Genomic DNA, 24,676 nt, shown 5'->3' with positions numbered 1-24,676 from the left:
GACAACATGGTATCATTTATACCAAGGATGTAACACTGGATACACATGTTTACACAATCAGAGGATTTTATTTGCTAAATTCTGATCTCAGTGTAGAAAGGAGGGGAAAAGTGTTAGGGCTGGAGCCTAGTGAGGGTTGACAGGAGCAGTGAAAGCAGGGAACTATGGGAAAGTGACATTATGAAATGGGGTTGGATGAGGAAGTTGAGCAAGCTGAGGCTGGCAATGTCATGGAAACTGGCCAGGTGCATTAAAGAACTAGTGGTGAAAGAGGATCAGATACTACTAATGAGAAATAATGTGATTTGAAACTGGGAGCTGCTCTGGCTAATTATGGAACTTGGCTTTTTCGCCCTGTGGGACAAGATTTTTGGGTTTAGGATACTGATAGGAGTCTGAGCTTAGCGAGAAAATCTCAAATGGAACCATCAGTGAGTGTAACACTGATTAAATACAACCAAGGAAACAAAAAGCCTTGAGTTGTTGAAGCTGCTCAGGTATCTGGCATCAAGAAACTTGTTTGGAAAGGAGAGATTAGGATTTGCTAGGCAAGAAGATTGTAACTGAGATGAAGGGTAGGAGACAAGACTAGGGAAGCAAAGAGGATGGGGTGAAGTCTCAGGGATTTTGCAAAGACACAGCACAAGGTGTACACAATCTGGTCCTGGCAACAGCAGATTGGTGTCTAAGAAGGGGCCAGATTCTGGGCCCTTCAGTGGGAGCCGGGGTTCATGTGTCTTATTCTCCTTTAAATACCTTGCTCCATGCAGGTGGTGATGGCTGCTCACCCTGCCAGCTGCTTCTCTGTGCAAAAGCTGAAATAGGCAGAGAACTCCCAGCCCCACGATCCTCTGTGGATATTGCAGGGTGTCTCATGATATAACGTCTGAGTTTGTTCCCAGTTAAAAACTTAAGCGTTTTTAAAAATTAATTTACACAAAGAGAAGCTCATTATGTTGTTACAGTTGCAGAATGCAAGAACTTTGCTTATTAGGTAACTCTAGCTTAAGGTTGCCTTTGTTGCAGAATCTCACCATCTGAAAAGCACTGATAAAATTCCTGTCTATCAGGAGTATTGTAAGGATTAATTTGGTATGCTTTGAAAAGTGTTATGTGGTTTTATCATATGTTTCTATTTATTTTACTTTTGATTGTAGAATTAAATTAGTGGAATTCAAATGGGAAAAATATATGAAACATTATCTCCTTTCTTCTAAAGCCATATTACAAGCTATCTAAAAAAAAAAAAATTTAAAGCCTGCTTTGTTTTTACAAGTGAATGAATTTTTTTTCTTATGCTGAAAAAGTGGAAGGCCATATGCAAATAGGCTTGCTTATTTGTTTGAAGACTTATCTGCATTGGAGTTTTTCTAACCTCAAAGTGGTATTCTAAAAGAAGTGTTTATTGACAAGAACAACAAGCAATCCACATTTTTCAGTTTAACTTATTAAAAAAGGTAGTATCAAGAAATATGAAGCAAAAATGTGTTTGCCTTTCTGTCTCTTTTCTAATTCATGGGGAAAAAAGTCACACTGACATAGGAGCAGTTAAAAGCTGTTATTCTCAGAGTCGTTGATTTGTCAGTCTGGGAAGTACTGCATTACTGAAAGCAGTAGCTCTATGTGTGTCACCAGCTTTGCATTTTTGGAATATTATTATTTATATTCTTTTTGCAGAAGTCTTGTTAGCTCTATGGTGAGTTAGCCCTGGCCATGTAAGTTGATCTGTACACACACTCCCTGTTGGGATTTACATTTACATGTTAGCAAATGCCTGTTGCTAACAGGAAAGCCAAGGCAATAGGTATTGCTCTCTCTTAATTGGAGTATGCTGAATTTCTGACACTTGTGTATAATAGGGATCAAAACTCAATGTAGGACAGATTTGCCAGGGCTCTCCATTTCCACAATCTATTGCTTTTTTTGTGTTATTTTGGAGGCGGTAAAGGAGATGGGGAACAGAAGGGATCAGTGACACTGCTAAAGATGCTTCTCCAAAGACTGTTTTAAAAATTCCCTCTGCTGACAGGGGAACAAGAGGCTGGGAAGTACCAGTGAGCCTTGCTCTTTGTACCACAGTCCTGACAATCTGCACCAACATCATGTTGCTGTGGATAGTGGTTCCTCTGTAAACTATTCATTTGCTGCTGAGAGCATCAGTCAGAGCAAGGATGGGTTTCTTCAATATACATGTTAAGCAACACTGCATGGCAAATTTTCTTAGGATGTACTGTCCTTAGAGGGTTACTAAATTGCTTCCCTGATTAAAAATCAAATCAAACATTTTTTTATATCTGCTCTTTTGTGGAAAAATAGAAGTGTTCTCCCAGTACATACCTTGACATAAGGCTGAGACATAAATATCTCTGGTATATATCAACATGAAGGATCACAGTAAGGACCTCATGCTTCCTCTTTTCAAGCCAACAGAAAAGTTTTTATTTTGGCATGCTTTTGTACCTACAAAGTATTTTTCAATATTCTGATTTCAATAATTTTGCAGGTAATGTGCTCAAGATTTAAATGTCTTCGCCTCCAAAATAAATTCAGAAGAGAAATATTGTTAGAAGGATGATTTATTTCCTTTGGCTTATACTAAATTAGGATAGTATGAGTCAAATTCTAGAAGAACAAATGTTATATCTGCACCTTGGTCATACTTCTTATTAAATTATAAATAGTTTAAAAATGGTTGGTTAATACTTCAAAAGTTTAGTATATTGTTATGAGGACAACAGTGTATGTTCCAGGCAGTTAGATCAAACATGTCACTAAATGGTTAGTTAATTGCTAATGAGTGACTTGAAATTAAAGTATTTTTAAAATAAAATTTTAAATAAATAAGCCTTTTAAGTGCAAGCATTATATAGGGAGGAACAGGAGGCACTGAATAACTAACACAGAATATTTCAAATATCTCAGTTCGCAGTTGAACAGCAATGCATTTAATTTCTACATTACTTTAAAATCAAAGTCATTTTGGGTAAAAAGAACGATGAGAATGAATCTCAGATATACAAAAGTAAATATGATATTCATATTCTCCATTCCCCCAAAAAACAGAAAGTGGCTTCTTTATCTTATCTTCTTCTCTGTCTTTGGTATGGCTGCAAGGAAAAATGGCATAACTTTTCCTTTTGAACTACAAAAAGCATTTTGAAAAAAATGCTTAAATCCCAGGGGAATGTATGAGAGGCAACGTCTAACCCCCTAGGACCCCATTCATGGTTCATAATCCTATAAGTATAGCTGATGCCTGAGCCTGCTCAGAAAAATCTTGACAAAAATCCTGCCCTATTTCTGCATGTAGTTATCATGAAGACTGAGATAAACAATTAAGGATCACATTTAATGTCTGAAATGTATGGCAACTTATTAATCATTTAGGGACAGGTGATCAGTGTGCTCTTTAAAGAGATGGCTAATATTTAGAGGAAGCCTCCATTTGCATAGTGGCCAAGAGATTAGAGTTCATATGCAGAACCAGGAATCCTGGTCTCAGCATCATCCTCAACTCCTTTAGCCTCCCTGAGAATGCCTTCCCCACTGGAGTGCCCAGACTCCACCTCAAGCCCCATCCCTTGGCACGTCACAGTGTTTTGTAGGGCTATGATTAGTTCTGTATAAATATTCCCTGTTCAGCACAACTCCAACCTTGGATTTCTGACCTCAAAGCTGCCTGTGGATTTTGGGTTAGGGAGCAGCTGGAAGGCAGCCTCCCAGGGCAGTGCTTCTGGGAGGGACCTGAGTCCTGCTCCCTTTCCTGTGCTATCTCTGTAGCCCTGTGAATTGTGCATTCCTTCCCGTGCAGTGGCACAGCTTCAGCGACGACTCCCACTGCAGTTTTGCGTGCAGCCTGGTTGCTAGGATATGGCAGCTCTGCGTTCAGGTCCCCTCCTCACCACAGCCAGCAGAGACCCTGCAGCTCAATTTTTCCGCCTCTTCACCACGTACAGCGACAAGTAGCCAGAAGTCTGGTCTCCCACTTCTTGGCCGTGTGCTCCGAAACACGTGGGCTGGTGTGCACCATGGTGCACCAAGCTCCCCTGCTGCATCCTCCAACCAGGCTCTGCCTTCTGGGCTCTGCCAGGAGCTCAGTGCATCTGTTCTGCAAGAGACTTCCAGCCAGGGCTTCAGTGCCCTGACTAGAGGGGCTCTGGAGGACACGTAAATCCAGCAAATCTGTGGGTTCCAGACAGCGAGGATAAAGAGACCAATCCTAAGATCTCTGCAACTTCTATAAGAGTTAGTCCCGTTTGCACTGTACCCCCTGAACACAGTTTGGTCGTTGATAGTTTTGCAGAAGTTCTGCAGTTGAGCTCTGTGAAAAAAATGAGGCTCTGAGTGAGTCTATGGCAGGAAGTATCATTTAGACATAAGGAGGCAGAACATCTGAGTCTTGAGAGTGTTAAAATTTTGGATGATGAATTAAGCTTATGTAGCCAAGATAAAAACTTACTATGTAGCTTATGAATATTCTCTGAGAAAATAATATATTTTATCTCATAAGAGACATCAATGACCTTTGGAGATAAAAGATAAATTATATTAAAGTTGAATTCCTGGCAAAAATGCATTGCAATTCTGGCCGTTTGTTTAAGATTATTATTACTTAAGAAAATGCTTAGGAGCTCATTTTGGCCAACTCTCTTAAAAACATAAAGTGTTGCCTTTGCTCATAATACTGCCCAAGAGGCCCCATTCTTATTGTTTATGGAATTAATTATCTAATGGTTCAGTGTTCCGTATTAAATATTAAAATTTCTTTTAATCGTGTATATCTCTTTTCCTGAGTTATCTCAGCTGTGCTTCAGGTGAAAGTCTCTTTCACCAAAAAATACCTGCAATACAGGGATGTCTTTATCTAAGAAAAGTTGTCTTTTTGAGAAGTGGAACCAACAGCTGCTCTTAATGCATAAAGGAATCACAACCCTTTTTACTTCAACATAGAGACTGGACACTCATGGACTATTTGATCTCTCTAAGTAAAAACTTTAAAAAAGGTTTCAGATATTTTATAGAATTCTTTATAAGTTTGAAATATTTATGAGCCATAAAAGAGTTGTGCAGCAGAGATATACATTAAATAGAAAAAAATCTTACACAAAGGGGCGCTAATTTTAGCAGATTTTTTTTTCAGTTAACTACTTGAAAAGGTCCTTTAAAAAGAGAACTTCCATTAATCCATTTTATTTGAAAACACTGAAATATGTTTTCATCAGATGAGAGTGTAAAATCAAACACATAAAAAAAGTCAAGAAACAAAGAAAATGTTTGAATACAAACAGATGAAATCAGATTTTGTGTCACTGAGGTCCCTGTGGCAGGATGAGCAGACACACACTGATAAATCTTCTCTTAATGCTTTTCTTTATTTCACCTGTGTCATTAATAAAGCTGCTACCACAGCATTCTGTGATCATGAGTAGAGGTGAGGTACTCTAAGCAGTAGATAGAGTAAGTACAGATGGGGAATAATACACTTTCATCTGTAGCATCTCCTTTCAGGGAAAATTGAAGGGCTGTTGTGCTAATTTCTGTTAAATATTATGCAATCATCAAAGAGACAAACAGGAAGCATTGAGGAAAATTCATGGTGTACAAACAGACACTGCTGTTGCACAGATAACAACAGTATTCAGGTCACTTTTGTGGAGACATCTCTATGGCCTTTGTGTGGAAGGACACTCACTCATACTTCTCCAAACGTAAGACTGCAGTTTTATTCCATTCCTCTATTCCTTTTGTCATTTCTAAGACTGATACATCAAAGTAAGTAGATGGTGCATTCTGTCTTGGTTTGTCTTATCAAGAAATATATGATTCTCTGACTTGTAAGAGTCACTCCAATACTCAGGAAATGGGTGTTTCCTATCCTTTCCCATTATTCTGGAAAGAGTTGAGTTTTGAAGAAGACTGTGGGCTCTTTGGGGTGAGAGGGTACATGTTCTCCTTTGAGAATCAGTATGGCTGGTTTGTGGAGCACAAATAAATGAATATTCTCAGATTTTTAGGAAACCTGGATTCTTCCTTATCTCCATTGTTTCTTTTATCCTCATATTCGGTTTCTGAATATGAGAATATATTTTATTCTCATATTCAGAAACACATCCGTGCTTGTTTAACATGCATTATACTTTTGTGAAAGCAATAGATGTAGAATCTTAACAATGGAAAAGACCTTCACAGGCAAGGTGAAATGTAACCATAATTCCAAACCTTTTCTTGCTTTTTGCAGGATGAGGCTGCTCCAGCTGACAAGCAGTGCAAACAGGAGCCAGCCCAGGTCACTTACTCAACATCAGCTGTTTCCAGCACACAGGAGGTGTTGTACATCAACGGCAATGGGACCTACAGTTACCATAGTTACAGAGGGCTCGGAGGTGGGCTGCTAAATCTCAATGATGCTTCTAGTAGTGGTGAGTTTTCTTACAAACTGTGGCTGTATGTATATGTGCTGATGGGTATTTCCCCCTGCTGTACAGAAAGCTAGTCCATGGGGTTCAATAGCCATAGGCTATTATCACATAATGAGCAGCAGCACAATCCTGCAAACAGCAACTGCTGAGCAAAATATGTGCTCCCTGCATACTAGTCTCTCTCCACCTTCAAGGGACTAATACACAATAGGGTAAGACTGAACCATAAGCCTCCAACAAAGCTGAGTAAAAAAATGCCAGGTTAGATCTTCAGTCTGTTTGCATAACTTTATAGGATCTTATCATGTAGCAGAGTCCTCTTCTACACTGATCACAAAAGGGGTACATTTAGTACATTTTTGGCTCAAGTTTCAAAACACTCAACTCCATATTGTGTAACACAGATGAATTGACATAGATTTGTCACATGGTGTCACCAGCTACTTCAATTTACTGCAGATAAGGATCTGGCTTACCAAGTGTTAAATGAGAAATCAGCATATTCATCTATACCCTGCACTAAAAATGATATGGTAAATATGTGTCACCATGAGGTTGTATGTCCCTCTGACAAAAACAAGTGGTGTCATTCACTTAGACAACATTCATTTCTTCTTACATTGGCATGCTTTTGTAACACAAAAATGTAAGCAAATTGTAGTATCTGTTTGAAATTATCCCTCATATTGATTTTGTACAAATGCAGAGGAATACCCTTCTGATAAAAAGGGTATTGTCTCTCTGTCAGAGAAATGTGATTCCTCTGGAAGACTGAGGTTTTATTGACTCCCAGGACTGTATTTAAAGAAATGTCTGAGAGGATGGAGAAATCCCTGGGGTTTTGCTCTGGCTGATCCCTCTCTGGCAGGTGAGAGTGCCAGTTCAGGTAGAGGGTCTGACTTAAGCTAGATGATAATTGCTCAGCTACAGCCTCTACATTTGGCATGCTCAGCAATTTTCAAAATACTATCAGGGCTGCAGCCTACAAGGAGTTATTGGAATGTTGTATGTTGAGGACCTTCAGTCACATCTTCTTCCTCACCCCCTGCCTGCAAAATTCTCAAAGGTCTGTGGATGATTTGTGCTAAGTTTCGAATTTCTGTAAATAGGTAATACTTTAGTTGTCAAAAATCTTTGACTCTGTGTGAATGATGATTACAATTGTTTCCATACATAAGAAGAGCACATCTGAAGCACTGAATATGGTCTCTGATCAAATATTTTCATAACAGTAAGACAAGCCGTGGAAATCTGGGTTTGTTTGTGAAAATGCACAAGAACTTTAAAATTGTCTTTTACATTATGCCCAGAGAGGATCTGAACCAGTTCCCACTGAAAACAGTTGGCATTTGCTCTTTTACCCAACTAAGAGGAGGATTAGCTCCCCATGTGTTATTTGTCAGCAAAAGCCATCAATATTGTCCTGGTTTATATAATCTTAAACTGTGAGGAATCACAACTGTTTTGTGTACTTGTTTTTCCCTTCAAACTTCTTGTAATAGGATACATTTTCATAACTAGCATTTTGCAGTGACTTGTGGGGTTTAGGCAAAAGTATTCTATGTCGCTTCAGCATGCAATTTTAAAAAATGATGTACAAAGTAAATGCCACCAATTCATCTTGCCTTCTGATTAGAAGCCACATCTTCTTTGTGCCTTTAAAATAGAGGACTCCGGTGTTTTTTTCACAATTAAAGCTCAAGACAGGTTTGTGTACAGACATATTCTCAAACATTTCTTCTTTTTTGCCTTTCCCTATTTGCACTGGACAATTTTGTCTGTATATCCTTTTACTTTGAAAAGCCATTAAGCCATTGCACTTCTCCCATATGGTTGTACAGTTGGAAGGTTGTGCAAAGGTGCTCGTCTTCTCCACAGATCCTACACAAGCCAAACTCCATAAGCTCTGGGAACCAAAAGTCTTTGTGTGCCAGGACTTGGAAACCAGTTGTTGATGCTGACAGTCTAGTTAGGTTGGTGATTTGTGATCCACTTGCTGTTTTGGGGAGATCATTAGGAAAGTTGTAGAAAGGCAACTCTGTCCATTCCTTAGTCTCACTGACATAAAACCAGTCAAGAACCAACCTTATTATCTCTCGGATATTAAGAGTAAATTGCTCTGGCTCTGGTAGCTGATTTCCCCACAGGAGAAGTGAGGGGACTTGGAGGCCAGTGTGATCTGTCAGTCCTCTCTGATGTGTCCATTGGTAGACAAGAGCAGTGGTTGGGGTTGCAGCTGACAGGGTCCTGACAGACCTCATAGGACCCTTGGCTGCAGTCATTATGCTGTTTCGACTCTTGTTCCAAACATATGCGAGGCTGTTAAAATAGTTAATGAGATACTTCTTTGGAGAACAGGATATTTACTTGTGAATTGCTTTCAGGAGGTAAGAACTAATTTAAAAATGCAATTCCTTTCCAATATAGTAACCTATCAAATGTTCTTGTCACGTTTACAGATGTTCTCCTAGTGTAAAAACAAATATGCACCTCAGTCAGAATGTGTGTATAAACAAATAAGGTCTGTTTTTTTTGTATCTGCTAAAACAACAACAACAAAAAAGTTGCAATAGCTGCAATAGCTATCTAAAACTCACTGCTTGGTTACCTATTTCTGGACCTTCCCCCACAGTAATATAATAATTAATGTCCAATTAACTCTCTGTCTAGTAGTCCAGCTGATGTATGTATTTTGTATTCTGTGACTCATTTAATTTGGCTATTTCCTCCATATAAAGTTCACCCCTACTCTGACCTTACAGACTTAGCTATCTGTTCGCCCAACTGTTTGGTGGCTCTGGCTCAGGGACCTCTCTCTGCCTGCTGTTGCAGGGCTTCCCTCCTCATGGGGAGGTCAGTCCTTCCACATGGCTAATTACAGAGCCATAATTAGATCCTCACACAACTGCATGGCAAGCCTTCATGAAACTGCTCAATATGAGCAAACAGAATGTAGCAGCTTGTGCAATGACGCCTCCTTTATTATGGGCTGGCAAAAAAGCACAGACGGAAAAGACTTGGTCTTACAGCACCAAGGTGTCTGTTCCCCCTCCTTTTAAACTTTTTTAGGCCAATCCAGCTAGGCTGGAAACATTCACCAAGCAATCTGTGGGTTCACAGAATCTCTGTCAGCCTGTACATGGGCTGGGGAGAAGCTTTTGGTCATGTTGTATTTGATTCATTTAGATGGTAAAGTAGAGCTATTCTTTGAGAAGGGTGAATTTCCACAGCTCCCTTTTTTTTTTTCGAGCTGTAACAGCCTTTTTTAAGGCTGCTACATTCTGTTCCTGTTACAGAACTGAATGGAGAATCTCCAAGGTGCAATAGCTCAGTGAATGTAAACAATTTTTCCTGACAGCTCTTAGCCAGCCACAAAGGCTTCAGCTGTCCCCTTTCTGTCATTCCTTGACTGAGCTCAGAAAAGTGTCCAGCTTGAGGGCAGGAGGGTGAGGACAGGAGATAATGTTGGGAGCAAAAGCTGTTGATACCACCAGGAGCTGTTGAAGTACCTGCATGAAGCCTAAGCATCCCCTGAGGGAGTGGGATTGGCTTGTCTCCCCATGTATTTCAGTCCAGTGGGTTGCTGTCTGCCCTCTCCTGATGACTGTCAGCACTCTCTGAAGTCATGTTGGGCTCCTTGGAGTCATGGTCTTTGCAGTTGCTTCATTTCCTGAAGTCCATTTTCTCTAAAAGTTGTGGAAGGTGTTTCTGCTGCCATAGCTGGGTTGCCTGGAGGTGATTTGGGACTGTTTGTTTTGCATTGGCTGGTTCTCTAGCCAGAAATGTCAGTCAGTTCCTTTTGTGTGTGTAAAAAGAGGGTGTTTCAGACTCGGTGTTGGGCTGGCCATGCTGGATATGCTCTCATGTCACAGTAAGACAGTGTTGTGTCTCCATTTCTCTCCACAGATCTGCAGCCTACCTCTACCACAGCCACAACTCAGCACTGCATCCCAGGCACCACGAACGTCCAGTCCCCTTCCAGCTCAGGTGAGTTCTTTGGCTGTATCCCATTATGTTTGCACCATGGCAAATTCTGGCCCTGGCAGGCTTCTCTTTCAGCCTCCTCTCCCATGGGTAGGCTGCAGACCAAGATGGGCTAATGGCCCAGCTGGTAGCTGAGGGTCTTCCCCCACACTGCTCACCCGTCCCTGCTGCTCCCTTCCAGAAGCTGTGCCCTCCCAGCTCTTCCCTGCTTTAGCCAGGCCCCCTACCCATGTGCCAGTCAGTCTGCATCCTGGTCCTGCAGATGATGCAGCCCTGCTGAAGACAACAGGGTAGCTGCAGGAGCCTCCCAGAGCAGGTGCTGCTGACCTCCAAGGACCAGCACAACTGTGCTGATCTGCAGCAGGAAGAGGAGAACTGAGCACTCTTGTCCTCTTGTTAATGAGACAGCAGGGAAGGAAGGTGCCTCCTTTCCACATTGAAAAATTTGGTCAAGTTATAACCCTCTTTAAAATCTTGGCAGTCGTCACGATTGATGGTGGTGATAAACTTGGTGATATTCTTGGTGGCAAACTAGGGGAAAAAAAGGACAGATGAGAATATCCAATATGTAGCTAGTTTTTAAAGTGCTGTGTGGGTTACTCACAGGTTGGCTAGCCAGGATATACAGGTTGAATGGGGTTTCTGCTGTGGCTCCTCTCTCCAGGTCATCTTGATACTTCTGCTCTGGCACAGTCTTGTTTTTCTCAGTGCTACCCTGGTGACATCAAAGCGGAGAGAGGGGAAAGAGACAGTTTGTCTCTAACACAGAGCCTGGAGCATGAAGAAACAAATCAAGAGTGATAGATGCAGGAACCTGGGACAGTATGTTTAATCCCATTAAAAAACCCAAAAGGTGGGGTTGGAAGAAGTTAAATGGTTTGACCTGTATTTTGGCAAAAGGGAATTTCTTGCTGGAAAATGCTGGCTGAATTTTCTGTTAAGACCTTCCCCACATTCCTCCTTTCTCATCATCTTCAAATTGTCAGACACCTGGCACAGGCAAGTACTACTCCGTTCCCACCGCAGGGATGGAAATGGAATGTCTGTGGATGTACTGTGCAGTATCCTACATTCCTACCTCTGTGCAAAGCTGAGGCAACAACTGTTAAGGCAACACAGTATACACCACATAATTAATGTCCTGTGGTGGATAGGAAGGATCTCATATAATCATTTAATCACAGACCACTGTGTCTCTTGATCACTGAAAATGAATGATGGCTGTAGGCATTTCTGCGTTTTTCATATCACTTTCCTCAGGCAAGACAGCATTTTTTCCTGCTGTCTAAAGTAGCAGAAGATGTGTCTTCCAGAGGGAGAGGTGTAAAAGGGAGAAAGGAGCTTAAAAGCTCCAACTCATCAGTCCTTGTTTTCTTGATTTCTCCTGGCACTTGAAATAATACTTTTAGGCACATACAGAGTATCACAATAAAGCATTCTTATTACAATAAATACATCTGATTCAAAAAGAAAAGGTATCATACTTTGTTTTATTTTGTTTTTCTATTTTGTTTTATTGCAGTAGTAAGAATGCATAAGAATGTAGTCAAACGTCTCCTCTAAAGCCATTCATGGGGAAAAAATTTAAGAGGAGAATAGGTGCAATAGAAAAGTTACACACAAGAGATTTCAAAGCACGGGAAAATGTATTTTTCTCTAAAAAAATGTCACTGCTTTTTGCATTATCACTGATGAAAAAGGTTGCTTAACTATTAATGAACATGTAGATGCTTAAGCACATAACGCTTTTAAAAATTATTTTTTATTCTACATTACTATCTACAATAGTGATAACCATTTTGAGAGACACATTTATTATTCTTTCAGTAGTTGTTAATTGTACGATTGGTAGCTACCCAGTGACAACATACAATTCTTAAGGGAATTTTGCTGAGACAGTTGATAGTGTCTAAGCAATCAGTATCAACACATCTACATCTGACCCATATTTTGGAATTTAATATAAATCATGTTGGTAATGAGTAGTGCATGAGGCAGTAACTAGTTCCATTGAAGTCTCGTAATTTACAGAAAAAGCCATTTGTTCCACAGTGTATTTAGTGGCAGACATTTCTAGCAGCTAATTTGATAAATGTTTGTCTAGAACATGAAGAGTGGGTTTTTAGAGTTTTCATATTCAGCCTGATGTGGTTTCAACAAGAACAATTGCACCTCACAGGGGAAATTAGGTCAATGTTAACTGGACAGAGATAGTAAATCAAAAATATTCCCATGTTAAAGTGTCAATCAAGTAGCCCAAACAAGAGGCAGAGGAAAATACTTTAGTCTTCTGAAAGAGCATAAAAGAAAGGGTTTGTCTCAGCAATTTGTTTAATCCACTGTTTGTGAGGATGTTGTGCTGTTATAGAAACATGGAAGGTGACAATTTCGTGTTATGGCAATATGCACTAAGAGAAAGAAAAAATGGAAATAAGTCTCCTGTCTTAATCTCTGTGATATATGTTTAATCTTTGCTTGATCAGCAGACATTGTGGGACCTGATAATGTTCACAATCAGAGCTTTTAATAGTCCTGAAGTACTACAGAATAGGAAGCAGTGTGCTAAAATGTGCAGAAACATCTTGGAGGAACTTGACACTGCAAAATTAATTGCAAAAATATTCAGATTTCCCTCTTTACAAGTATACACTTTCTTGTTCCTATGAGGAATGGCAGCTTAATAAATGATGTTAAATACACTAAAGAAATAGTAAAGATAGTTATTAAAAGACATGATGGTGAAGCTGTTCAGCTCTTTCCAGATTTAGTAACCTGTAGTGATGGCTTCTGGAGACAGATGTACATAAAGTGTCCTTAACCAGCTATTTCAAGCCTTCAAAATAGCTTTTATTTATTTTTAATATTAAAGAGATATTATAGGTATGAGAAAGGTTTAGGTTTCCATGTTTCAACAGCTGATTTACATAAAATTATACGGGAAAAATCTACAGTACAAGAATGCACTTATAGGTTGCACTTATTCCTTAGTTTTTAAATGACCAGGTATGCCTGATGAAGCTACAAATAAGTTACAATATTTTAGTATTTCCCAGCCTGGCCAACCTTTGTGAATCTCTATTACTGCCAGTGAGTGTCTATCATAGCTATTAAAAGCTGAAACTAATATAACACATGCTGGGACTAATCTCTGAGTGAGGTGTTCTCCCAGATATAGAGGTTGGGGTGGCATAGATAAGCTTTAGAGGTGAGATGTACGGGTCACATAGCATAATTAAAGGAGCTAAAATCCTTAAAATCCTTAGCTCCACATGAAGCATGAAGCATGGATTTTTTTTTTTTTTTTTTTTTTTTTTTTTTTTGTTCAGCTCTCTAGCAGCTTCCCTTCCTAAAAAGGCATGGGTGCTCTCACTGTCCCAAAATCATAACAGTGAAACTTTTCTCTGTGCATGTATTCTTTTGTTTTTTTCCTCAGGGGGGTTTTCTTTGAGGGTGAAGGACGATAGCATTGTGAGTTGTTAAGTACAAGGCAAGAGTTGGGGAGTGAAGTAAAATCCCATTTTCCTAGTAAGTAGAAATAAAAATTAAAAAAAAAAAAAACCAAAACAAAACACCAAGTAGTTTGAAGAATCTGGGTACATTAGAATTTGAGATATCTTATTTTCTTTGTATACAAGAGCTCTGACACAACAAAAATCTCCCAGACCAAGAGGAGTTTTGGGTTGTGGTTGTTCCTTGTGTATGCAGACTGCCGTCTGGCTTTTTCCAGTACCTTCAGGATGCAAAAATAAATAGCCTGAAGAATTACAAAACTTTCTTCATGAAAGTTAATCTAGACATCGAGGAATACAGAGCCAGCCAGATCTTCAGACTGTGACCCTATAGACTTGTGAGGATTTATACTGATTTGTGCATGATGGATATCTGGTCTTCTCCTAGTTTTCCCTTCAGAGCAGCTCACCATCAGTTTGTGTAAGGAGAACCTGAGAGGTATGACCAAGCACATTTCCATGTGTATTTTATTTATGAGTGACATAAACTGATATCCTATTCTGTCACTTCAAATCTGGGTTACCAATGAGAAAAGTCCTTCAGTTACATTTCATAAAATGAAATGATCTGCTGCAGAAGCTCTGTTCTGCCAGATATTATGTGTGTGTGTGTGTGTGTGTGCGAGTAGGGATGTGAGTGTGAGTGTGTGTGTGTGTGTTTGGCGGTGACATGAACGAAAGCCAAGGAAAAAGTATAAAAGTTAAAGTAGGTTCATAAGGAGCACAATGCCCTCAATATGTCAGTGGCAGCTTTTTCACTACTGCCTCAATAAATACAGAAGTCTTTAATGGCTCCTTACAACCGTTCAGCCCAACTGGTGTTATGATTGGTATACCATTCTTCCCTGTGCTGGGTTAAGATTTTATTTAAAAATATCCTCTGAGCTTCTTCACAGACATCATTTTCCTGCAGTGTGCAGTCACACCAAACAAATTCATGGAGCTAATTATGCTTAATTTATCCTTTGTACACTGGAAGTCATTTAAAAGTCAATTATTTTATGCCAGTGTAAAACCAGGTAATACAAGTTGGAAGGCTAAATGCTGCTTATGCTAGTTGTGTAGTAGGAAAGCATATCTAATAGGACTCTTTCTGTTTGACTAGTTTCTTTTCATAATCCCAGCTCTGCTTTTATTCACTCAAGGGGAGATTTTTCATTTACTTCAACTTTTGTAGGGACATGGAAATCTCCACATTTTTTTATGGTCTCACCTGTATCTCTGCACAGATATATAAGAAAGAAATTTAAATAAGGTTTATGACCAGACCTTCAGCTTCTGGAAATCAGACATCTCTTTCCATTAGTACTTATGATTGCAAATCTGTGGTTTTGAATCTTGGAAATTTTGTGGGATTATTTAGAAGAACCTCCACAGTATGAATTAGTGTGTTCCATGCTCTACAGTTGAATATGCTAAATTTAAAAATTATTCCAGTCTTTGCTGGAAAATCTTGGCATTGACATATATTGTACTGATCAAATTGAAGACTTACATTTTTCTCATAGGAAAGCAAGATACATTACTTTGGATATCTTGATCCCAGTTTCCAGGAGAGAATTAATATTAGGGTCAGTCTAGTCTGATCTTCTGCCTGCTGGAAGTATAGATTTGCCACACTGTAAAAATAAGAGAGCAGTATTTCCCAGATTTGCACAAAGTATATAGTTTAATAGGTATAGTTGCCATCTATATCCTGCTATATATATTCAAAAAAGTCCTCAGTCCAATTCTACCAGTCCAAATTTACACTCCAGGAAGAAAAAAATGTGTTAAATGGAAATTACAAACACTTCATTAAAGCACCATGCATCTTAGCTGATTAATAACTGATCAAACAGCCTGGGAAATTCCACACAAAGCTAAAGTTCATGATGGCAGATGTTTTGCCAGTCACAGTAACCTGCAGACTGCCCTCAGGAATGCTGTCTTCCATATGAAGTATTCATGGTCTTGAGAATATATTTTGAAGAAAAGTGATAAGCATATTGTGGTGAGCTGCCAGTACAACAGCATGGTGATTGCTGAAGAATCTCTCGTCAGTGTTCTGGCCTTACAAGATCCTTGCAATATGTTGCCAGCTGTATGCAGCCCTCACAGATGATAGTGTGCTCCTCACTGTGGCAGCCAGATTGTCACCAGCCTAATCTCATTCATGAGCAGCTATTTATGTAAGTGATCAGACAGCGTCAAGCAAGTCATGTGGATGACCATTTATCTACATCTGCAAGGGATTCAATCTGGCCACATGCTGATTGAAGCATAAAATGTGAACATAGCTGTCTAGAGAATGTAAGTTGGATTTTCTGTGATAAAAATTGCAAGTGTGCATATTGCCATGAAGTCCACCATGGCAGCTGGAGTTGGTGAGAGGCACAGGAGATGAATCTTCTGCCTGATCACCATTGTCAGATCCCAGGGCAGTGTTTGGGGTGCAAGTGGCTCACACTGTTGGAATATGCCCCTGGAGGGTAATTTTCTGCTGGCAGTGGACTTGCCCCTCATGTTCTGTAAGTGGGGTCTGTGATACATAAATATAAATTGCTGTCGTTCCTGTCAAAGCGACTGGTAACAGAACAGTTATTGCTTATTTCTGCTACTTGCACTCAGCTGAGAGCAGGTCCTACTACTCTGCACTTGTATCTACAAACCTGTGAAACATCTCTGGCAGCCGATCTGAAGCTTCTTTTCTTTCCCTTTGCTGTCTGCAGGTCCAACAGATCTCAGTATGAAGAGGCAGTTAGCAACCAGCTCTGGATCCTCCAGTAGTTCCAGCTCCAGACCCCAGCTGAGTCCGACTGAAATAAACGCAGTGAGGCAGCTTGTGGCAGGGTACCGAGAATCAGCCGCGTTTTTATTGCGCTCTGCAGATGAACTGGAAAACCTTATTTTGCAGCAGAACTGAGTCATGTGACCTTCACACCGGCCTGGTCTTATCTCAGAATTTCCACTAATGACATTTTGATTTCCCAGAGCACACACTTCAGTTACTGCACAGTCTTTTAGGAGAGTTAATTACCATAATGCCACACTGTTCTTGATCCATAAAGTGATGTGTTAAGGTGCTTCAAGTGAACTTCGACCTCTGGTGTTTCCGGGGTACTTTACTGTGTCCAGGCTATTGCTTTTGTTTTAGTGTGTCAGCATAAATATCGAAAAAGTGGCTAGAAATTAACTCATTCTAACAAGTGGAGGAAACAGAAGATGCTGTGATGGTTTTTTTAAAACAAGTGGTTCAAGATCCAAGTGCAATATTAGTGGAATGTGATACTGACTCATTGGACTTAAAGCTGCAGTATATGGCAAAACATTGCCAAATGTCCTGTTGCTACAGGGCACAATTGCAATTAAAAGGATCTTGTATTTTAAAAAAATGTAATTTTTATAAAAAATGAAACAAAAGATTTTTGTTTTCATTCAAGATTTTTCATTTTTACTTTGGTAAACTTTTTCACTGGTCCTGAAAATGTTTTGAGGAGCTATTTTAAGTCCCCCTTTCCTCTCTTGAATCCCTGGCTGTGCCCTTCTCCCCAACTTCATATTCTTTCTACAATGAGTAACTCTTGATGCTGGATAATTTCCTCCCCTGTGTACTGTAAATTGTCATCTATGGAATACCTTCCAAAGGAAGTATGCATTTTCTGCATTCATGCCATATTCAACTCCATTCTGTAATATATTGCAGCTTTATTAGTGATTAATAAAGAGTTGAGCGTTTTTTAAAAAAGACATATCGTTGAGAAAAAAAAGAGATGATTTGATTTCTTATGGTGAGCTCATCTGACTCCATGATCACTGCTGCTGTCTTATACAAGTCCCTCTAGTTGTGATTGGATGTAGATGATGAATGTTAAGAGGTTGCAAGTGACAATCTGAAAATTTGCACTCTTGTGTGTATTTATTTTTTTCCTTAATTTAAACAAAATTCTTACCAAGGAAGGTCATTGACACTTCTGGTATAATTTGTATAATTCCCAGGCCTAGCTAAAACCTGTACAAAACTGTAAGTGGATGCAGCTGCAACTGTAATAAAACTCTTCTCTCCCCTTCCCCATTCTTCCCAACCTCTCTATTTCTTATTTTATAATATTGATTACACATTAATGGTGTTTTCTTTGTGCACTATGGCAGGCTTCTTTTTAAGTATATAGAAAGAAAGGTACTTTAGTTTATGCTTATTGTACTATCTGTTCTGTTGTTTAGCTTTTGTTGAATAACAAGTTTCTTGTGCATTCCTAAATTTGCCTTATTTCATGTACAAAATTTTATGTAATTCCGTTTTTGACAATGAGTTTAAGGCATCAGTGATATTTTATATCTACTTGTTACATATAGTTTTCCAAGTAATGACTGTGATTGTGACCAAGTAATGTGCACTTTTTCTTGTAACTGTGGACATTGCTATGCTTTTTTTTTCTCTAGTGTTTCTAGAATTACTGTTGCTTACAGTTATGTAAAAGAAAAAGAACTTTTGTGATACTGTTGGTGAATATTAATGTGAAAAAGCCTATGAAATATGAGTATTTTGGAGGTACATAGATACACAAACATCTCTAAGTTGTGGACTCATGTTCACATATTTAAATGAGAATTCAAAACCTGAGGGCTGGAATCATTTCCTCTGTTTTGTTTGGGTAAATAAACAGATTTCTGTGTTTAAATACATGATTGTGAAACATTATAGCATTTAAATCGAATAGCATTTAAAGCTATAACTATTATGGTCTTTAAACAGGGAAAACGGCTTTCCAGTCCAATTCATGCAGCCCCTCCAACATAATTTTTCAATATTACTTAGTAAATCCAGTAGGATTGAGTAACTAGCATATATAATTTAAAGTTGTCTTGAGGGAACACCATTTTGCCACTCTATATTTGTTCTTAAAAAACTATTGAATGTCTTTTTAAAGGCCTCTGTTCTTGGATATGAGAATATTGTTACAAATCCTTGCCAGTTGTTGCCCATCACTTGGGAGGTGCATTTGTTTCTAACATCATCTCCCCGTGCCCCTGAAAGCCTTCAGCTCATCTCTGCCATAGATGTGGGGTTGCATCAGCTTCTGTCTCACCAAGAATTCAAAAACCCCTTCAGACCCAGGCCTTTTTCCTCCCTTTGGTTTTCAAATATCTACACTCTCTCCTGTTTCCTGCATGCCAGGAGGGGATGCAGTAGGTACCTCATGCCAGGTCACTCTGTTGTCCTCACTCAAAAAAAACTCTGTAATACATCTTCCACAGGTAAGAGTGGCAAATATGCCTAGGTTTCCAAGTTTCCCTGGCCCTGCTGTGCAGGGCAGCGTGCCTCACACTGCCAACTAAACAGCAACCAGCAGTTTGTCCAAGAGGCTGTTTGCCAGCCAGGAGTCCTTCTCAGCTGAGCAGCCTCACCACTCTTCAAGCTTTTTTGCTAAATCCAGATAAGGACAAGAAGCTAGAGAACAAGGAGGTGTGAAATTTAATTCAGTTTTCTGTCCTCTGACTCCTCTTTCTTCTCCCTCAATTAGTCTTTCTCTTGAGAGAGAAGTAGGAAAATTTGGGGTCACTGTACAACATTCAAGGCCCATGACTAGTTTCCCCCTTTTCCAGCTCCATTCCCAGCCTACTTTGATAGTTCACTGCATCTTCTACACTATGTCTTCTACACACATCCTCTTCTTCTGGGCACCTCCTCTGGAATATTTAGAGTCTCCTTCAATCATAGGAGCAATTAATGTCCTCTAAAGCCTTATACAGATACTTAGTAACTGTGTCCTAAATTGGTTTGTCTATATCAAATTCCATCAGACAAATGGGAGTTTTTATTCTAGAGCTGTTTCTACCCCTAAGTACTGGGTTTACTAATTTCTTCTTTGGAACAATCACAGATTCAATTATAGTTTTAACTTCCTCTTCTAAGAGATACTGAAATTCAGACCCATCCTGTGAAGGAGAGACCATAAACTTCTGTCCATTTTTGTGTGTGAAAATCTAAATCCAAGCATTGCAACTAACTTTGTCATCTTGAATCCAGGTCTCAGAGCCACCTACTTTGTGTCTGCTTTGAACCTTCTAGGCAGTGAAAACACAAGGGAGAACATCTTGCTCAGGCACCCAGCAAGAGCCTCAGGGTTATTTTTTTCTCTCGTCCACATCTTCTGTAACAAAGGCCTCATTACCTCATTAACAACCTAAATATTGCTGTTAGGATAAGACCAGTTTCTACCAGCATGGGTGTGTCCGCTGAGTATGACTGCTTAAGGCTGCCTTCAGAAAAGCATTACCCTTATAGCCAACATCTTTATTACACTAGTGCTTCAAGTTTGGTGGATGTCTCACTGCAGAACTTCATCAGTGCAGAAGTGGCAGGTGCTGGTCCTTCTTGAGACAACCTCACCTCTTCCAACTATTCTGGAGTTTCTTTATGAGTGGCCTGTCAGACCTCTAGTCTTCAAGGGATTGTTGGACAGGGAGGGATGGTGGGAAAACATCATAATGTCCATAAACTTCCCTACAGAGTTAAGTACCAAACCTGACCATAGTCTGAGTGTGTTGAGCCTCTTTAGGTTTACATACACACTAGGAATCGAAGTCACTAATCCATTCTTCTCTGCCTGATTTCCAGAGTAGTTTTCATGGACAGCTGTGGGTAATACCTTTAGATTCATCTTTGGGTTGTGAGAGTGGACAATCTGGCTAGCTTATCAACTAATCAGATTGGTTCACTGCTTTCAATGCCTGCCGGGAAACTGGAGTCAGAACACAAGAAAAGAGATCTGGAGTCAAATGTTTTTTATCCAGATTGGCACCTTGTTTCCTGTCATTGAAGGATGACACCATTATACCAGCCATGGTCAGTATCAGAAGCTACACAAAGAGTATACAGAGGTAAACAAGTATTTGACAGTTCTAAAGCTGCCCATCCTCTACAGAGAATGAATTTTCTGGATGAGGGAAAGCAGGTGAACATGTATGTGACTGTGGCTATAAAACTAATTGGAAAAGAGAGTTATACTAAAGTGACTGGATATTCTTGCTGAAATGGCCTGAGTCACTGCTGAATACAGTGTAGGTGGAGGTGGGTTTTGTTAGTAAAACTCCATTGAAAATGAGGAGCAATTTCATTTCTTCGAAGTGCCTAGCACTGTGTTAAAAGACTCCCCATAAATTTGTTGAAGCTCCTCTGAATCTGGTTTTGAAAGGCTTGTGAGGCATTCATAAGGAAGGGATGTTTTTCTATGTAAACAAAGCTGTTCTTGATAGATCCTGAAGTTAGGATCTAGTCTGGCCTCCACCCACTACTGAAAAACACCAGCATATGAAAAAGAATTGTGAAATAATGGGAGAAATCAAGCAATGTCATAGAGGTGGTTACTGAATAAGGTACATAAGAATATAAAATGTCTGTGCTGGACAAGATCAGTTGTTCACAGCCTTGTAGTCTGTTTCTGAATAATGTGAATAGAGCAAGACTATAGCAAGGCTTTCTAAATGCATGTCCGTGGCCTACAACGGCTTGAGGCTGTGGTGGGCTCTTCCTGGCTGGCAGATAAGTCCCCACCCACTCCCACCCCACAGTGGCACAGGGTAAAAAGCCAAAAAGCAAAAGCAGGAGGAAAAACTGGGTCAAACTGAGTAAGTGAAGAATGAAAATGAAAATGAAAAAAAGAGATGCAAACGTAATCTTTCATCACTTTCTACCAGGAGATGTGACGCCCAGCCGATCCCCAGGCAATGGCTAATTAGGATGTGTACCCCACCCCAATTCCCCCTACTTCTTTTTGGCCAAGAATGATGTTATGTGGCGTGATATATTATTAAAAAATATCAAGCAAAAGGAGAACTGAGTTGCTTGAGGCCATGCAACCTGTGAATGCCCAGGTCTATTGACCCCTTTCCATGGTCAGGACTAAATCAATTGTTGTACAACAGGGTCCAGAAATGTTTTTTTACCTCTACTCAAATTACCTGCTAAAATATCTTTTTCACTACTGAACAAAGGAGCTGGAAAGGCTGTAAAATTACTAACTGCATCATGAATAGAAACTTTATGTTGTGCCACATAATTAATTTAATTTCCCTGAATCTGGATAAAGATATTCTATGCAAAACTTTTTGCTCCTTTTTCTAATGATGTCTGGAAACACTGTGTAAGAGTTCTAATTATTGTGACTGTATATACAAAACTTTTTTGTAAATATATCATTGCTGTAGTTAGCCAAATATGGTGTAAGGAGAGCTGGGAAAAGGATCCAGCACACAGATAGGTTTGTCTTCCTTTTCTTGACTTAGCAGGGAGGTAAATTACAGTAGTTAATTAAAACTAAGCAGTGTTACTGAATTTTCAAGATTTTCTAGAAAAGAACTTAGAGTTTTTCCTAATGCTCCCCTGGAGACCTATATCAGATAATTTTTCCTTTTTTCCTGTGAGGCTGCTGTTTTGTTATTGTAGGGTCGCTAATCAGTTCTTGGTGCTGTTTTTTTTCACGCTCACTCACAGCACAGTGAAATACTCATAGCAGGAAAAGCAGCAGGAAAAATTGGAAAAATAGGAGGGATAAATATTATTAATATTTCCAACATGTCTCTGTTTAACCATTTAAAATTAATTTTATTTGTGGTTCCCTGATCACAGTGCTTTAGCACCACAAGCTTGACCTATTTATTTCTTTTGTATTTTGTAGGAGAAATAGCTTCTAGCTGAGAAAATCTCTTACTGCCCTAACCAGCAGGCAGCCTTAACAATGTTCATTTGCTGCACCTGATGTTTGAAAATTGCAAGCTACAAGGCATGCTTAACTCACAGTGCCATTCTCTAATAATTAGAGGCACAGGCTATTTTTTAATGTCTCTGTCCAATCTAATTATACTTTATTAAACCACATATTAATTGATTTAAACTATAAATAACAATAGAAATAAAATTAGGGATTTAATATAAATCCTTAATATCTAGCATAGAGTTGGAAAATTTGTCTCAGTGCTAAAGTATAAAATCATATGATTTCTCCTTTTAAAAAAATTACTATCAGTATTGTTTGTTTACAGTATATGGAGTCCAGATTTCTTCTGCTATTGGGGGGAAATCTCTATGGCATAAATCCACTCTCTTGTTTGGACTCAGTTATCAAGAAGACAGCGTACCCCATTCAGTCTCCCTGCCATTCATAATTCTACTGCCTTAAAGACAGTAATGATAAAGGGCTTGAAATCATGGTCAATTAAAAAACTACCACATAGTTATTGACTAAAGTTTAATTGTTCATACACTAAATCATTTATATTCTGATAGAGTCATATAATCAAATAATGGTTTGGGTTGGGGGAGGACCTTCAAAGCTCATCTAGTCCAACCTCTCTCCATGGGTATGGACAACTTTGAAAGCCTGATCCAACTAGGCCTTGAACATTTCTAGAGATGGGGCATCCACAGCTTCTCAGGGTAATCTGTTCTAGTGCCTCACTATCTTCATTGTAAAAAATTTCTTCCTTACAGTCTATATAAATTTAGCATCTTTCAGTTTAAAATTATTGCCCTCATTGCCCCATGTCCTGTCACTGCAGACAGGTGAAAAATCACTTTCTGTCCTTATATATCAAGAGGCTGCTCTGGCTACATGAGAGCCTTCTGTTCTCCAGGCTGAATAAATCCAACTCCCTAAACAATTCCTCATAAGGGGGGTGTTCCAGCCCTCTGACCATTTTTTGTGGCCCTCCTCTGGACCTTCTCCAGAAGATCTATATGTCCCTTGTGTAGGGAACTCCAGAGGAGGCCACAATTTTCATTAGGCATGCAAGAACGTGTCTGTCTTTCTGGCCTGCAAGCACACATTGCTGGCTTGTGTCCAGTTTTTTATCCACCAATATTACCTTGTCCAATATAAATCCTTCTCCAGTCCTGGTTCATCCATTCTCCAGTCTTTATTGATACTGAGGGTTGCCCTGACTCAGGTGCAGAACGTTGCACTTGACCTTTTTGAGCATGATGAGGTTCACATTGGTCCACTCCACAAGCCTGCTAAGTTCCTTCTGGATGGTGTCCCAGAGGATCCAATCTGTTGGATCATTATTAGCCTAGGAGAGGGCTGTTAGGAGCTCTGTATGATGCTACAGAAAAGCTCTCACTCCCAGTGGCCTTTTGACTGGGCACTGCATTCCCTGTATTTTTGGACTGACAAGTTTTTGGAAAATCTCCGTGGAATGATACAGCTTAGGTATAAGTGTCACTGTCACTGGGACTTCAGGCTGGTATTTTAGAACTTAAAAGAGAATTCCACTGCCAAGAAACTGAGAGAGAAATGTGGTTACTAGCTGTCTCTCTGTACATTTTTAGGTACATTTTTAGGACGTAAAGCAGGGAAAATTTATCTTTGCTTAAAAAGGGCCATCTGCCCATCCTTGTCACTATAAAAGGACGCTTTTTTATTTTATTCTGTAGGGGAAAATGAGATACTAACAAGGATACTGAATTGTATTAGGCTTCTCTTTCTCCCCACCAATAAGAGGTGTCATTGTTATGGTAATACAGTGTGAATGGCAAAATATGATGACAGAAATCAGTAGGCGTTGGGTGCCTGGATGAACACCAGGCCCTGAAAGGACTGCAGACTGAAGTTACTTGAGTCAAGACTCAACTTGACACATTTTGAGAGGGCACACTTTTTGTTCACTAAATTTAAATTCATGAACTATCAGAAGCAGCTACCTAGAAATTATGCAGATCTTGTCCCAGGCTGTGAATAAAAGATATTGGGGCCACTCCTGAGTGGGAAAGAGAATGGAACCCAT

At 39.5% G+C, this 24,676-nt stretch overlaps 1 protein-coding gene across 7 annotated transcripts in view; it reads left to right on the top strand.

Annotated features, from left to right (window-relative positions):
- The window catches only part of NOL4 (nucleolar protein 4), a 188,126-nt gene extending 169,553 nt beyond the window's left edge, over positions 1 to 18,573 (top strand). For all 7 annotated transcript variants that reach the window (XM_030266146.4, XM_012572082.5, XM_012572084.5 and 4 more), the window contains 3 exons: positions 6,239 to 6,419; positions 10,326 to 10,406; positions 16,624 to 18,573. In XM_030266146.4, the coding sequence (XP_030122006.3) occupies positions 6,239 to 6,419; positions 10,326 to 10,406; positions 16,624 to 16,817 (456 nt within the window). In that variant the 3' untranslated portion in view covers positions 16,818 to 18,573. The remainder of the gene's footprint in view (positions 1 to 6,238; positions 6,420 to 10,325; positions 10,407 to 16,623) is intronic.
- The last annotated feature ends 6,103 nt before the right edge of the window (positions 18,574 to 24,676 follow it).

Source organism: Taeniopygia guttata, chromosome 2 (genome assembly GCF_048771995.1).
Source record: "Taeniopygia guttata chromosome 2, bTaeGut7.mat, whole genome shotgun sequence".
Classification (NCBI taxonomy): Eukaryota; Metazoa; Chordata; class Aves; order Passeriformes; family Estrildidae; genus Taeniopygia; species Taeniopygia guttata.
The sequence above is the reverse complement of the archived record's forward strand: the minus strand, read 5'-3'. Positions and strand labels throughout refer to the sequence as shown.